This window comes from Peromyscus eremicus, chromosome 7 (assembly GCF_949786415.1).
Source record: "Peromyscus eremicus chromosome 7, PerEre_H2_v1, whole genome shotgun sequence".
Lineage (NCBI taxonomy): Eukaryota > Metazoa > Chordata > Mammalia > Rodentia > Cricetidae > Peromyscus > Peromyscus eremicus.
Window position 1 is genome coordinate 14,641,584 of NC_081422.1, and position 13,398 is coordinate 14,654,981.

Below are 13,398 nucleotides of genomic sequence, written 5' to 3' on the forward strand. Positions count from 1 at the left end.
CCCTCTGCTTGATGACTTTCCACACAATAATGAACATAGGACAAACCTTCTTGCCAGGCTATTTATGTGTGCTTCTTGAATTTTTGAAAAAAGGTGATAAGAACATGCAATAACCTGGACTAGACAGTACTATCAATACTATTGCCAAAAAGAGAGAAAAAATAAAGGATGTCTGGGGGACATTCACAGCAAACCACAAAGAAATTTACCATTGACATATAAACTGTCCTTGTCCAGTGAGTAGTTGCCCAGCTGGGTGATTCCCTGGGTTAGATTTTTCAGCTCTGAGTACAGTCCTTGGATGTCCATCCCAGGATGTGAAGGGTCATGGTGGTAGGTGCAGATGGCATCCACACCAGTGGCTGTTCCATTATTCTTAGGCCTAGAGAGAGAGGAGTGTGGAGATTTTAGAAAAGTCATAATGAAGATCAGAACCAGAGGGAAGAACTAGGAATGAGAACAATAACAATAAGCAATGGTCATTCCTTGTCAATGGTCAGAAAGTAGCCTCACCTGAGGGAATCCAAACTGCAGGTTGAGTTGAAGGAGCCATTTTGGAACAAGTGTCCAAGCTGTGGATGGTGAAGGAGGAGGGAAATGAAAACAGGCATTGGAAAGGGGGTCATATGGGATTTATCTCCCCCAGACTGCTTGGATAAGGTTCTCACCAGGTACTGCAGGACACTCTCAGTTGAGCTGAACACAGCTGAGCCATTGCTCATATTTGATGAATATGGAAGGTTGGTTATGGTGAAGTTGATTGTTAGGATCTCCAGATGGTGCCCCATAGCTGCATGAAGAGAAGAGATGCCACTGAGAATTGCTTGATACCAGAGTTAAATCCTGTTCTCATCAGTTTGTCTTCACTTCAAGTCTTTAACCATATCCCAAAGTATCCATTCAGGTCAGAATCTACACATCCTATTAACTTCACATCACACAAATGGCCTTTTCTGAATGTTCCTCACATTAATTATCTGTTCATTCTAGCTTAGTTCTTACGACTAGAATGTTTTTCCTTCAGACTCAATGGATGCTCTATCTAAAGATGTTCTCTATCCTGAGCACTAGCAGTGTCTTTCTGAAATGAAAACTCTTGCTAGGATGATTCAGAGTCCATTACTACCCATCGTTCTATGTGTGCTTTCAGGGGCAAGTACAAGCTTGAAAATTTGACACTTGTGGTGACTAATATTTGTTTTCAAGTCATCACACTTGGGAAGAAATATTGAAGAATTTTACCCGTCATATTGACCTGTGGGCTTGTCTATGGGGCATCACCTTGATTTCTACTTGATGTAGGAGACCCAGTCAACTATGAGCAGCACCACCACCAGGCAGGTAGGCTTGGGAAGTATAAGAAAGCTATTTGATATGAGCCTGAAAGCAAGCCAGTACACAAAGTTCCCCAATGATCTGCTTTAAGTCCTCTCTCTAGCTTTCTTCCTTGAGTTCTTACTTGGCTTCCCTTAAGTACAGACTGTAACATGGAACTATACGTTGAAATAAACTCATACTTCCCCAAGTTCCTTTAGACTATCACATTTATCACAGCAACAGACGGCATCCTACAACAGCTTTCACTGACTTCCATTCTCATTTATTCATCTATCTTGAGCCTCCCGATTGACCTAGTAGGTGCTACAGAGGACACAGAGTGGCTGCACTGGGAGTTGAGCAATATGATTCATAGAAACCGAAATCCTCTCAATTCTACGTATCCACTATAGTATTACTGGTCATTGAGCCCTCTTATTGAAATCCTTACTTCCTGGAACATTTCAAGCTTCATTATTCTGGATGACTCCTACTCATCCTGAGAGATTCAGTTCAGGAGAAATTTTCCTCAGAACGCCTTCTCCTTTCTACATTATGTTATATGCCTGTTACTGCCATACTTCCAACCCCACAAATATCTAAAGTATTGCAGTGGTCTATTTGTTTCACATGCCTTTTGGCTGAATGTGAGCAAGTACCTGGTTGGATTATTAGTCTGATCCTTGTGCATATGAAAATGACCCTGACACTAGGATCTTCATATATAGGTGTCCTAGCTCTATCTGGAAGACAGATAGTGGAGGTGTGGGACAGGGATCTAACCAAAGGCAGTTAATGGGATCCCAATATACCTGTGTCAGGTTCTGGCTGCAGAGATGTAGATGTAGATGGTAGGATAGTGGTGGATGTCTCAGGAGCTGTGGAAAGGATTGTCATTGTTGAATGTTTGAACTGTATAAGTTTAAAACAGACAAAATTACAGCACTGAGGATGTGAAGAGGACACAAATTTCCACCCCCAGTCAAGAAGCTATTTGTGCTGGGTGGTGGTGGCACACGCCTTTATTCCCAGCACTTGGGAGGCTCAGGCAGGCGGATCTCTGTGAGTTTGAAGCTAGCCTGGTCTACAGAGCGAGTTCCAGGACAGCCAGAGTTACACAGAGAAACTCTTTCTTGAAAAACCAAAGAAGAAGAAGAAGAAGAAGAAGAAGAAGAAGAAGAAGAAGAAGAAGAAGAAGAAGAAGAAGAAGAAGAAGCTACTTGCAATTTATACCTGCTAAGAAAGGGAAAATCAGTTTTCTTCAGTGGAGTGTCACTGGTTATATCAAACACACTCAGAGATGGGCTCATGCTCAGAAATAGTTAGAGAACATAAAACAGACACCATTTTTTTAATTTTTTAATTTGGTATGAGATTTTTGTTTCAATTTCTAGTTACTGAACTTATTTAATATTGCTTTTTTGTTTGTTTGCTTATTTGCTTGGATTTTCATTTTTGTATTTTAAGTACATTGAGGGAGAGAGAGAAACTGAAAGAGAGAGGAAGAAAAGGAATTTGGGTGAGTAGGGAAGTGGGGAGGACGTGAGAGCAATGATGGGAGAGGAAAACATGATCAAAATATATTTCATAAAAATTTAAAATAACTAATAAAAATTAGAAAAAACTAAACTAATAAAAGAACTAATTAAAACTAGAACAAATACAAGAGAGAAAGCAATTTCAGTTAAAACACTAAAATAGTCATCAGAATTTGAAGCTTGATAATAAAGCCCCTGATGGGGACTCTTCTTTCTAGGAAACATAAATCACACAGTAACCATCTAAACTAAGTCCTATAATTCTATAGGTTACACTTTTACAAATATAATTCTCCAACCAAGAAGAAAATGGAAAATTCAGAACCAACATGAGAGCTACAGTTTCAAGAAGAGACCAATGGCTCTGCGTCTTCCTTCCGTTGAGAACTTGGCCTCTCTGAAGACACTAGCTTGCATTTGGGTCAATTTTACTTTGGAAATGAGGAGAAAAGTATGGACCAAGACCTAGGTTGGGCTGAATTGGTACTTACTTGTAGGATGTTCTTCTGGAGCAGGTTTACTATAACCTAGAAAATAGAAAACAGGTAAGAGGAAGGAAGAGCACAGGAAAGGATTCAGCATGCTTTCGTCCATATGACACAACATTGCCCTTAAAAACATTAGTGAACATCAATTCATGTTATAAGATCTGACAAATCATCCTGGAAAAGAATTTCCTGGTATTTTAACTAAACCAATTTCTTCCCATACCTCTATCATGTTCCCAATTGGTTCTTACAAAACATATTTTCACACCTCACTTCCACCATATTATGTATGCATCAATACACACCATTATCTTTCCTTCTATTCTACCACTATATATCCATTTAGAATATATATTCTTTTTTTTTACAGAGGAAATAGCCAAAGATATCAGAGCAATAGTCACGACTAGCTTTAGCTTACCACCAGTAGTAGCTTCCCCAGAGAGAGAGATTTCTTCCTGCCTGACTTGTGTTTTTATTGCCTGTCTGTTCTCGCTTCTCATCGGCTCTAAGCCCAGCCACACAACTTCGTCGTCAATGTCTGTCTATACAGACCTCCGGGTTTCTATGGTTGGTACTGGGATTAAAGGCTCGTGTCACCACGCTTGGCTATGTCCTTGACCACATAGAGACTCGGCCTGCCATGTGATTGGATTACGAGCATGTGCTACCACTGCCAAACTTTTGCTTAATGGATATTTGATCTCTGATCTCCAGGCAATTTTATTTATTAACATACAAATAAAATATCACATTTCATCCCAAATAAAATATCACCACATTTCACCCTTTTTATTCTAATAAAAAGAAAAAAGTTATAACTAATATAAGAAAAACTATATTCAATAAGTAAAATAACTATATACAATATATACAATCAATTAATACCTCAACAATGTCTAATCCATTTGCATTTGACAAACTCAGAGAAAATACTCCATTGTCTATCCTATTTTGGTAAGTCCAAAATGTACCTGATTCACTTTTTATCCTAACTTATATTTCTAACAGAGAACTATCTTATATTCTTATTGAGTATTTACTATGGGTAGTATTCCATTTCCAATGGAAGTATATAGTACAAACAGACACAAATAAAAAACAAAACACAGTGTGTGCCCCCACTGCAGTTCACATTAGGAAAAGGTACAGATGAAAGTTACTGGTTTTTTGTATCAGGCATATGGTATGGTTTATAGTAAATGCAGAATAGAAAATGGAAAGAGGCTGGAAATTGTACACAAATCTTTGCAATGGCTTGATGTAACAGACTGGGTATAAAAAGTTGCATGTCAGCATTTTGATTGGACAAAACTCAGTGTAGGAAGGGCAAGTCCCTTTGTAGCTCTGTAGTTTGTTTGCTTTCTTTTTTTAAATTCAGAGTAATGTAGATACATTATACCTTCTTGTCCACTTCATAGGGTTTTATAGTTAAAGTAGCTTGGCAATTGACAAGACATAGAGTCATTGAACTTAAATTCTCTGGACACATCTGCAATCAATTTTCTATATCTTGTTAGTTAGGATGGAAAGAGTAAGCATAAATAAATATGGGTTCCATAATCTTTGGGATACATTCTTGGATCTAAGAAGAGTTAGAAAGGAAGCTCAGCAAATGTATTCATACCCTTCTACTTACCAATTTTGTATACTATATGACCATACATCTATACCTCCTTGCCAGGCTATTCATGTGTGCTTCTTGAATTTTTGAAACAAAATGCTAAGAAGATAGACCAAACTGGTCTAGACAATACTATCAATACTATTGATAGAGGTAGAAAAAAAATAAAGGATGCCTCAACTTCCTCCACAACAAACCACAGTTTATGCTCACCATTGACATATAGACTCTCTTTGTCCAGTGTGTAGTTGCTCAGCTGGGTTATTCCATGTGTCATGTTGCTCAGTTTTGAGTACAGTCCCTGGGTATCCATCTCAGGAAGTGAAGGATCTTGGTGGTAGATGCAGATAGCATCCACACCAGTGGCTGTTCCATTCTTCTCAGCCCTAGAAGGCAAGGAGTATAGAGATTTTAGAAAAGGTATAATGCAGATAGGAAACAGAAAGAGGAAGGAGCAAGTGGGGGGCAACAATAATAGATATTTGGCAAATGGGCAGAAAGTGGACTCACCTGAGGGAATCTAGTCTACAACTTGAGTTGAAAAAAACATTATGGAGCAAGGGTTCCAACTGGGGAGAAAATCAAGGAAAATAATGGAAATAAAATTTGGATAGAGTAGATGATATGATTTATCCAAATGGAAGCTACTGGAATGGGGGTCTTACCAGGTTCTTCAGGAGAGTCTCAGTGGAATTGAACACAGCTGAGCCATTGTTCATACTTGCTGAATATGGAAGGTTGGAAATGATGAAACTCACTGTGACAGTCTTCATATGGTGCCCCACAGCTGAACGAATTGGGAAGAGATATGACTAAGAACTTGTCTGGGGCTAGACTAGAATCCTATACTCATCAAGTAATATCTCCTTGTATCTTATCATCATACTCACCATACCCATAACCTTAATATCTCATCTCTGTGCCACATTAATTCACCTTTCTGAATGTTCCTAACATAATTCATGTGTAATTTCCTATCATAATCATATCTTCTCTTATCCACACTATAACCCTACCAGACTCATAGGATATACTGTCTAAGGGACTTTTTCTACACTGAACTTTAGAAGAGTGTTCTGAAAAGAAAGTCTAACTGGGACTGCTCTCTTGCTCCTACAACTCATAGATCATTGTGTAGTTTCAGGGTTAAGTTTGAGTGTTTCGATTTGTAATTCAGGGCCCTTTCCAATCTAGTTTCTCATGTCATTTTAGCTTTGGTTATTCATCAATCTGGACCTACCATACTGTCTTTATGGGCTTTGGACTAAAAATGCAAAGGCTATATTAGGCGATGAACTTTATTATGCTCCATGGATGCCAAATTCCTCTCATTTATCCCATTATACTATGTTTTCTAAGTCAATGAGCCCTTGTTGTTGATATCATTTCCAGCAACACTTTATGTCCTATTTATTTGGACCACTCCTACTCAGCATGAGAGATTCAGATCACATTGAACTGTCTCTAGAAAACCCCTTTATCTATGTATTATGTGAGCTGCTGCACGTACCAAATTTCTCTCTGCACTGCAATGGTCTGTTCATCTTGCAATACTGGTGGTTGTATGAAGCTTGGCTACTGATTGAATTGCTACTATAATCTTTGTGTCTGTAATGATGGCTATGGAACTAGGTTCTTCATATTCTTGTGTCTAGATCCCATATAGAAATCAGAACTGTGGGACAGGCTATCTTATAATGATAGAAACAGGTCCTTTGATACCTGTGGTGGATTCTGTTTGCACAGATATTGATGGAGAAGGCAGTATGGTAGTGGCCAATTCAGGATCTGTGGAAAGGAATGTCATCAGGGTTGAGAAAATTCCCAGGTAGTTAGAGAAGCCCATGCAGCAGTAGTCCACAGCAGACCAAACCATTCATAGGTAGATAATACACAAAAGAGTGAATGGGCAGTAATGTTGGAAAAGCCTGTGAATAAAATTAACTCAGATAGTGAGAGTGGTTGGCTGGAGAAAGACTGAGAAGGGAGGATAAATTAATTGGAAGACAGTAATTGAATTGGTAAGTAGATAAGTAGAAAGAAGAATGGATAGATGAAGGGTCAACCCAAAATTGAAGAATAATAAGTATCTGGAGAAATGGAAGGAAGGAAAGAGGGAACAAATAACATGTAAGTAAATGAACATGATGGATGGTGGGGAAGTACATGAATAGATAGATTTTTGTTGGTGTAAGTAAGTGAATGAATAGGTGGGTGGATAGATATATTGGTGGATGGGTCGGGTGGTAAATGGGTGGATGGATGAGTTGATGACTGAATGGATGGATGAATGAATAGGTGATGAATGGATGGATACAGGTACATATGGCTAGATAGATGCACAATGAAAGAAAAAGGAATTGATAAGCAGACCAATAGATAAGAGAATGTAGATAGGTAGATAGTTGAATGAATTGACATATGTCTAGATACTGAATACATGGGTGGGTGGTTGCATGGTGGGTGGGTATATGAACGGATAGGTATGTAGGGGGATAATGGATGGGTAGATGTGTGTGTGTGTGTGTGTGTGTGTGTGTGCGCGCGCGTGCGTGCGTGTGTGTGTGCGTGCGCGTGCGTGCGTGTGGGTGTGCGCGTGTGCATGTGTGTGTAAAAGAGGTAAATATCAAAGAAATAAAGGACAAGCTAGCAAATGGAGAAAAGTATGAGTGGGGGGATAAACAGTGGATGGATGAATGGCTAGACAGATGACTAGAGAAGGACTGATAGAAGAAATGAAGAAATACAGTATAATGGAAAGGATAATGGATGGATGGATGGATGACTAAAAATATGGTTCTGGAGGAACAGTAACTAGCAAATGAAAGAACAGACAGCTGGAAAGATAGATGAGTGGGATACTGAATGAGTGGGCTATTTTATCCAAACACTTTAGTAGACATCAAAATTTGCTACTTAACAATGAAGCCCCTACTACATCCTCAATAGCATTTGTTTTAGGTAACATAAACCAGTCTCTGAATTAATTTAGCTTAATAACACCATATGACACAATTGTTCAAATTTCTTCTTCTGATTCAGAGGATTGAGGAAAATTCAGAAATCCAACACTAGGGCTTCAGTCCCAAAAAGAAGCCACCAGCTCTGCATCTTCTTTCCCCTGAGACTTTGACCACTCTCCAGAGACTGACTTGTTTAGGACAAGCTTCCTTTAGAAATGAGGAGAAAAGCATGGATCAAGACCCAAGTCAGGTTAAACTGATACTTACTTATGGTTGATTCTTCTGTACCAGTTCCACTATAACCTAGAAAAGCAAAAAAAAAACATAAGTAAGTGTAGATGTGTATCACTTTATACACGGACTGAGCATCTATTGATGTTCTATGATCTGACTGAAGAATGTTCTGGCGTTTCAACTCATTTAACTGTTCCCTACTCAATCTCAATTATGCTCCCCAAAGTGTGTCTATATGCTTTATTTTCATGTATCACTCCCATATTTATATACATCCACTTATACCATCATCCTTTCCACTCTCTACACTCTCTCTATATTCATGTGACACATATTTATTGGGAAGTTGTCATGTTTGGTGTGGCATTTCTACTTGAAGAATGTAGAATTGAACTAAACACTCCATGCTCCACTACAATTTATACTGAGACAAAGTCTGCATATAACTTAACTTACTTGTTCTTAGTGTCAACCATAATGTCTGCATTATAATGAATATTTGAAAAATGCTGAGTGAACAATACAATGATGAATTTAAATTATATAAGTTATTAGATAGAAAAATCCTGCATGAGTCCTTGCAATGGCCAAGTTAAAGGACCAGATTTAAACATGAAACATTAGAATTCATATCCAGACAAATTTATGTTACAGTTGGAAGGTCCATTTACCTACATGTGCTTTAGTTAGTCTCTGTGTTAAAATGAGAGTAACTTGGGTAAACATCATGCTACACAGTGGTAAATACTGATTGTGAACTGACAAGACATAGAATCACCAAGAAGACAAAGCTCTCGGCATTCTGTGAGGAGGGTTTGGGATTAGTTTAAATGAAGTACATAGCTCTACCCTAATTCTTGGTAGCTCTATCATATGGACAAAGCTCCTGAACCATAAAAGAAATAGAAAGAGAGATGAAGGCCAGCATTTATACCCATCTTCTTCCTGACTTGGGACATAGTATGGCCAGGTATATCTACTTTCCTGAAATGCTATTTATGGGTGCTTCTCAACTTCTTTGAAGAAGAATCTAAGAACATAGAAGCAACTGGTCTAGAAAGAGATCACTGACTTTGAAAAGGCTAGGAAAATTAAGAGTGGCTGAAGACATCCCATAGGAAAACACAGACCATGCTCACCATTCACATAGAGACTGTCTTTGTCCAATGTATAATTGCCCAGCTGAGTGACTCCATGGGTCAGATGGCTCAGCTCTGAATACATCTCCTGTGTGTGCAGCCCAGGATGTGCAGAATCATGTTGGTAGGAGCAAACGACATTTACACTAGTGGAGTTTTGATTCTTCTCAGGTCTGAAAAGAATAAGATATCACTCTAGAGATATCTTAATGTGGGTGAGAGTCCCAGGGAAGGAGGAAACAGCAGAAGGGTCAAAATAGGTAAGTCATTTCTGGAAAATGACAAGGAAGTAGACTCACCTGAGGGAGGTCAGTCTGCAGCTTGAGTTGAAGAATATATTCTGTAACAAGGGTCTAAGCTACAGAGGAAGGAAAAATGAAAAAGAGAAAAGAGTTGGACGCAGGATATACAGGAAGTTTGTCCTACAAGAAGGTTCCAGGATGAGGGTCTCACCAAGTGCTGTAGAACACTCTCAGTGGAATTGAACATGGCTGAACTATAGATCATATCTTCTGAATATGGAAGATTAGAGATGGTAAAATTGATTGTGAAAGTCTTCAGATGATGCTCCACAGCTGTAGGAAGACAGAAAGAGATATATATAACTGAGAGTTTGCCTGATACTACACTAGATTCCTATACTTATCAGGTTTTATCTCCCAGTTTGCCACCATCTGTCATTGTACACATCCAAGTCAGAGATGAACATCTTGTCTCCATGTCATACCAATCCCCTATTCAGAATGTTCTTCATATGTGCTCTCTCCTTTACCATAACAGATCAGACCTTATCTTCTCATATCCAGACTATTACCCTACAAGATTCACTGTGTGTTCCATATAAGTGGATTTTTCTATGATGAACACAAGAAAGGTATAGCTGAAAGGAAAAACTCACGAGGATACCCCCCAGTGCTCTTACCACCTATGGCTCCCTTTGGAGTTTCAGTGTCAAGTTCATGTTTCTTGGTTTGATACTCAAGATTCCTTTAATGTGGTTTCTTATGATTCCCAAATTCAGTTACTTATCAATTCTGTGCCTAACACTATGGCCTTTTGGGTCCTGAGGTGGACATGGAGAGCCATCACTGGAAGCTGAGCTTCGTGCTTCAGGAAAACCAAATTCTTCTAGTCTCTCCACTAACTTGCTCTTGATAGCCACTGAGTCTATCTTCCTTCACAGCAAAAAATCATGACAATTTATCTATTATTTTTACTCATCCTGGGAGATTCAGTTCAGGTGGAGCTTTCTCTAGAAGACCCCCCCACACTTATATTGTGTCAGGTGCCTCTCACTTCACAAGAATCCCTCGTTGTACTGTCCTAGTCTATTCATCTCAGAAGCCTGGTAGCTGCATGAGGGCAGGCATCTGACTGAAATGCTGGTCTAATCTCTATTACTGTAATAATGCTACTGGCACTAGATCCTCACATCATGGCTTCCCAGGTCTCATGTCAGTCAGGAGGTGGAAGTGTGGGACAGGGATGTTCATCAAATGTAGGAAAAGGCTTCTCCAAATACCTGTGGAGGATTCTGGCTGCACAGATGTCAGTATAAAAGGCAGGATGGTGGTGCTTGGCTCAGGAGCTGTGGAAAAGGCTGTTAGCAGTGATGAACAGAGCCCACATACAGTCAAGGAAGCTCTTACAGAAGTGGTTCAAGCTAGACCAACCATTCACAAATGGACCATAAACAAGAGTGACTGTTTGAGTGGAGGGGGAACTAAGTTTCTGAATGAAATGTATTCAAGACAATGAAAATCAAGAGTAGTTCATCAATTTGAAGCCAGATAAGAAAGTGATAAATGGCTCAAAACATATTTCAAGAGGAATAAAAACATGAGAAATGGGAGCTATGGAGACCAGAACAAATAATTGAATGAATATCGTAATTGGATGAGTGAACAGGTGGGTGAATTTGTGCTTGGATGGGTGAGTTGGTGCATGCATGGATGGATGGACAGACTGGGTTAAGCATGAGGTAAGTGAGTAGGTACATGGGGAGGAATGAATGGATATGTGTGTGGGTGGATGTAGGGATGAATACATGGATGTGTGGATGATACATAGGGGAAAGAACAAAGGAGAAAATTCAAGTAAATAAACTAAAATTAAATAGGTGGATGTATGTATACATACGTATATCACACAGTGATGAGTGGATGAGAATTTAATTGGTTAAATTCATTGATAGATTGATAAGTAGGTAGGTGAGTGGATGTATACATGTATATGTTGTTAGATGTATGGATAAGTTGGTGGGTTGATGGATAAATGGATGGATGGAGGAAATGAAGAACGAACAAGGAAAGGACATTATTACAATTGCATGCATGGTTGATAACTGAGAATGAATGGAAGTATGAACAAAGGCAGGAAAGAGGAAGAATGAACATGAAAAGTAAGTAACAAAATTATCAGGAAAATTAGTAGATTGATTGGATGTAAATGAGGTGTCCTAGGACTAATTATAAAAAATGGGAGAACAGTTGCAATAAAAGATAGGTGATTGGGACATAAAATGAAACTGTAGTATGTTAGCCAAAACAACTTAAGTAGCAATCTGTTGTAGAATATTATTTTAAGATGTGTTACATTTGTTTATGCTGTGGAACATTTGTTTAATGATGCAAAAATGTCTTGCATTCTTTTATGTTGCATTTGTTTAGCTCTGTGAAGCTATGTTACTTTGCCTGTCTAAAACATCTTATGGTCTAATAAATAGTTGAGCAGCAGGAGAAAGGATATGTGGGGCTGCAGGCAAAGAAAACAAATAGAAGGAGAAATCTGGGAGGGGAGGATCAAGGAGGAAGGATTGAGAAAAGAAGGGACCAGCCACCCAGCAACACAGCCAGACATGGAGTAAGAAGGACAGAAAAGACATAGAAATATATGGAAACAGAGAGAGGTAAAACCCAGAGACAAAAGATACATGGGCTAATTTAAGAAATGTTAGCCAGAAATAAGCCAAGCTAAGGCTGGGCATTTATAAGTAAGAATAAGCCTCTGTCCATGTATGTATTTGGGAGCTTGCTGGCAGGCACCCAAAAGAGCAAAAGAACCTAAAGGTAAAAACAACAACAACTGCAGCAATCACAGTGCATAACTTGACAATGAAGCCCCTGTTTAGGACTATAATAGTTTGGGTTATAGTAGACATAAATTAAAGAATTACTATTTAAAATGTAGTCCTTACCCCTCACCAAGAAAACTTCTCTTTGCAGCACACAGAGACCATTAGAGTAACCCCCAACCAATCAAAATGCAGATTGGTGAAGCTGAGTGCCAATGGCATTGGATACATCTATAAAACAACTCTTGCAGCCAAGGCTCTAGAAACATTGCAGGAGAGTCAGGGGAAAGTTTGTAAGAGCCAGAGTATTAGGGAGTTTGGTATGAAACTATATATTCCAGTAATGCCAGAAGCTACCCTCATAAAGTCTCACCAGCATGACTGCATAAACATAAGCTGAACAAGGACCACAACAATAGACATGCCAAAGTGAATGAGGAAAAAGCCCATGAGGTCTCAACCCTACCCAAAGAACTACAGGCAGCCAAGGAATGATGAGAGTGGGAAAAATAGTCTTCCCTAGGAAAGAGCACACCAACTGATTATCCAACATCTAACAGTCAGTCCTGAAAACATAGGTACAAGTAACATTATACAGACTGTGCAGGTTATGTTTAGGAATATATTTGTATATAAATATACATCTATGCAAGTAACAGCAAATAATGAAAAGAAAAAGGCCATGGATTTGAAAAGAGAAAGGAGGTTTATAGGTGGTTTTGGAGGGAAGAAAGCGAAGGGGAAGATGTTGTAAGCATATTATAATCTCAAAAATAAAAGAAGAAATTAAAAAATTACTATCTGACGTGATCCTTTTTATAAGTAATGATCACTTATTCATATTGTTTCCTCTAAGCTGAAGGAGTATAGGGAATTCAAAAATCCAATGCTTGGGCTGAAGGGCAAAAAACAGGCCAGGGGCTCATTTTTCTGCCACTAAGGCCTTGGCGCCACACAGGAGACTGGCTTGTGTTTGGGGCAAGCTTCCTTTGTAAATGAGGAGCAAAGCCTTGACCAAGACC

The 13,398-nt window shown here is 38.9% G+C and overlaps 1 protein-coding gene across 1 annotated transcript in view; it reads right to left on the reverse strand.

The window, feature by feature from the left end:
• Positions 1 to 13,398, reverse strand: part of Muc16 (mucin 16, cell surface associated) — a 200,071-nt gene that overhangs the window by 43,079 nt on the left and 143,594 nt on the right. Inside the window, exons 61-69 of the mRNA XM_059267231.1 lie at positions 10,826 to 10,891; positions 9,757 to 9,878; positions 9,603 to 9,661; positions 9,304 to 9,476; positions 8,198 to 8,233; positions 6,690 to 6,755; positions 5,633 to 5,754; positions 5,478 to 5,536; positions 210 to 382 (exon numbers count right to left, since the gene is read on the reverse strand). Of these exons, the coding sequence (XP_059123214.1) occupies positions 210 to 382; positions 5,478 to 5,536; positions 5,633 to 5,754; positions 6,690 to 6,755; positions 8,198 to 8,233; positions 9,304 to 9,476; positions 9,603 to 9,661; positions 9,757 to 9,878; positions 10,826 to 10,891 (876 nt within the window). The remainder of the gene's footprint in view (positions 1 to 209; positions 383 to 5,477; positions 5,537 to 5,632; positions 5,755 to 6,689; positions 6,756 to 8,197; positions 8,234 to 9,303; positions 9,477 to 9,602; positions 9,662 to 9,756; positions 9,879 to 10,825; positions 10,892 to 13,398) is intronic.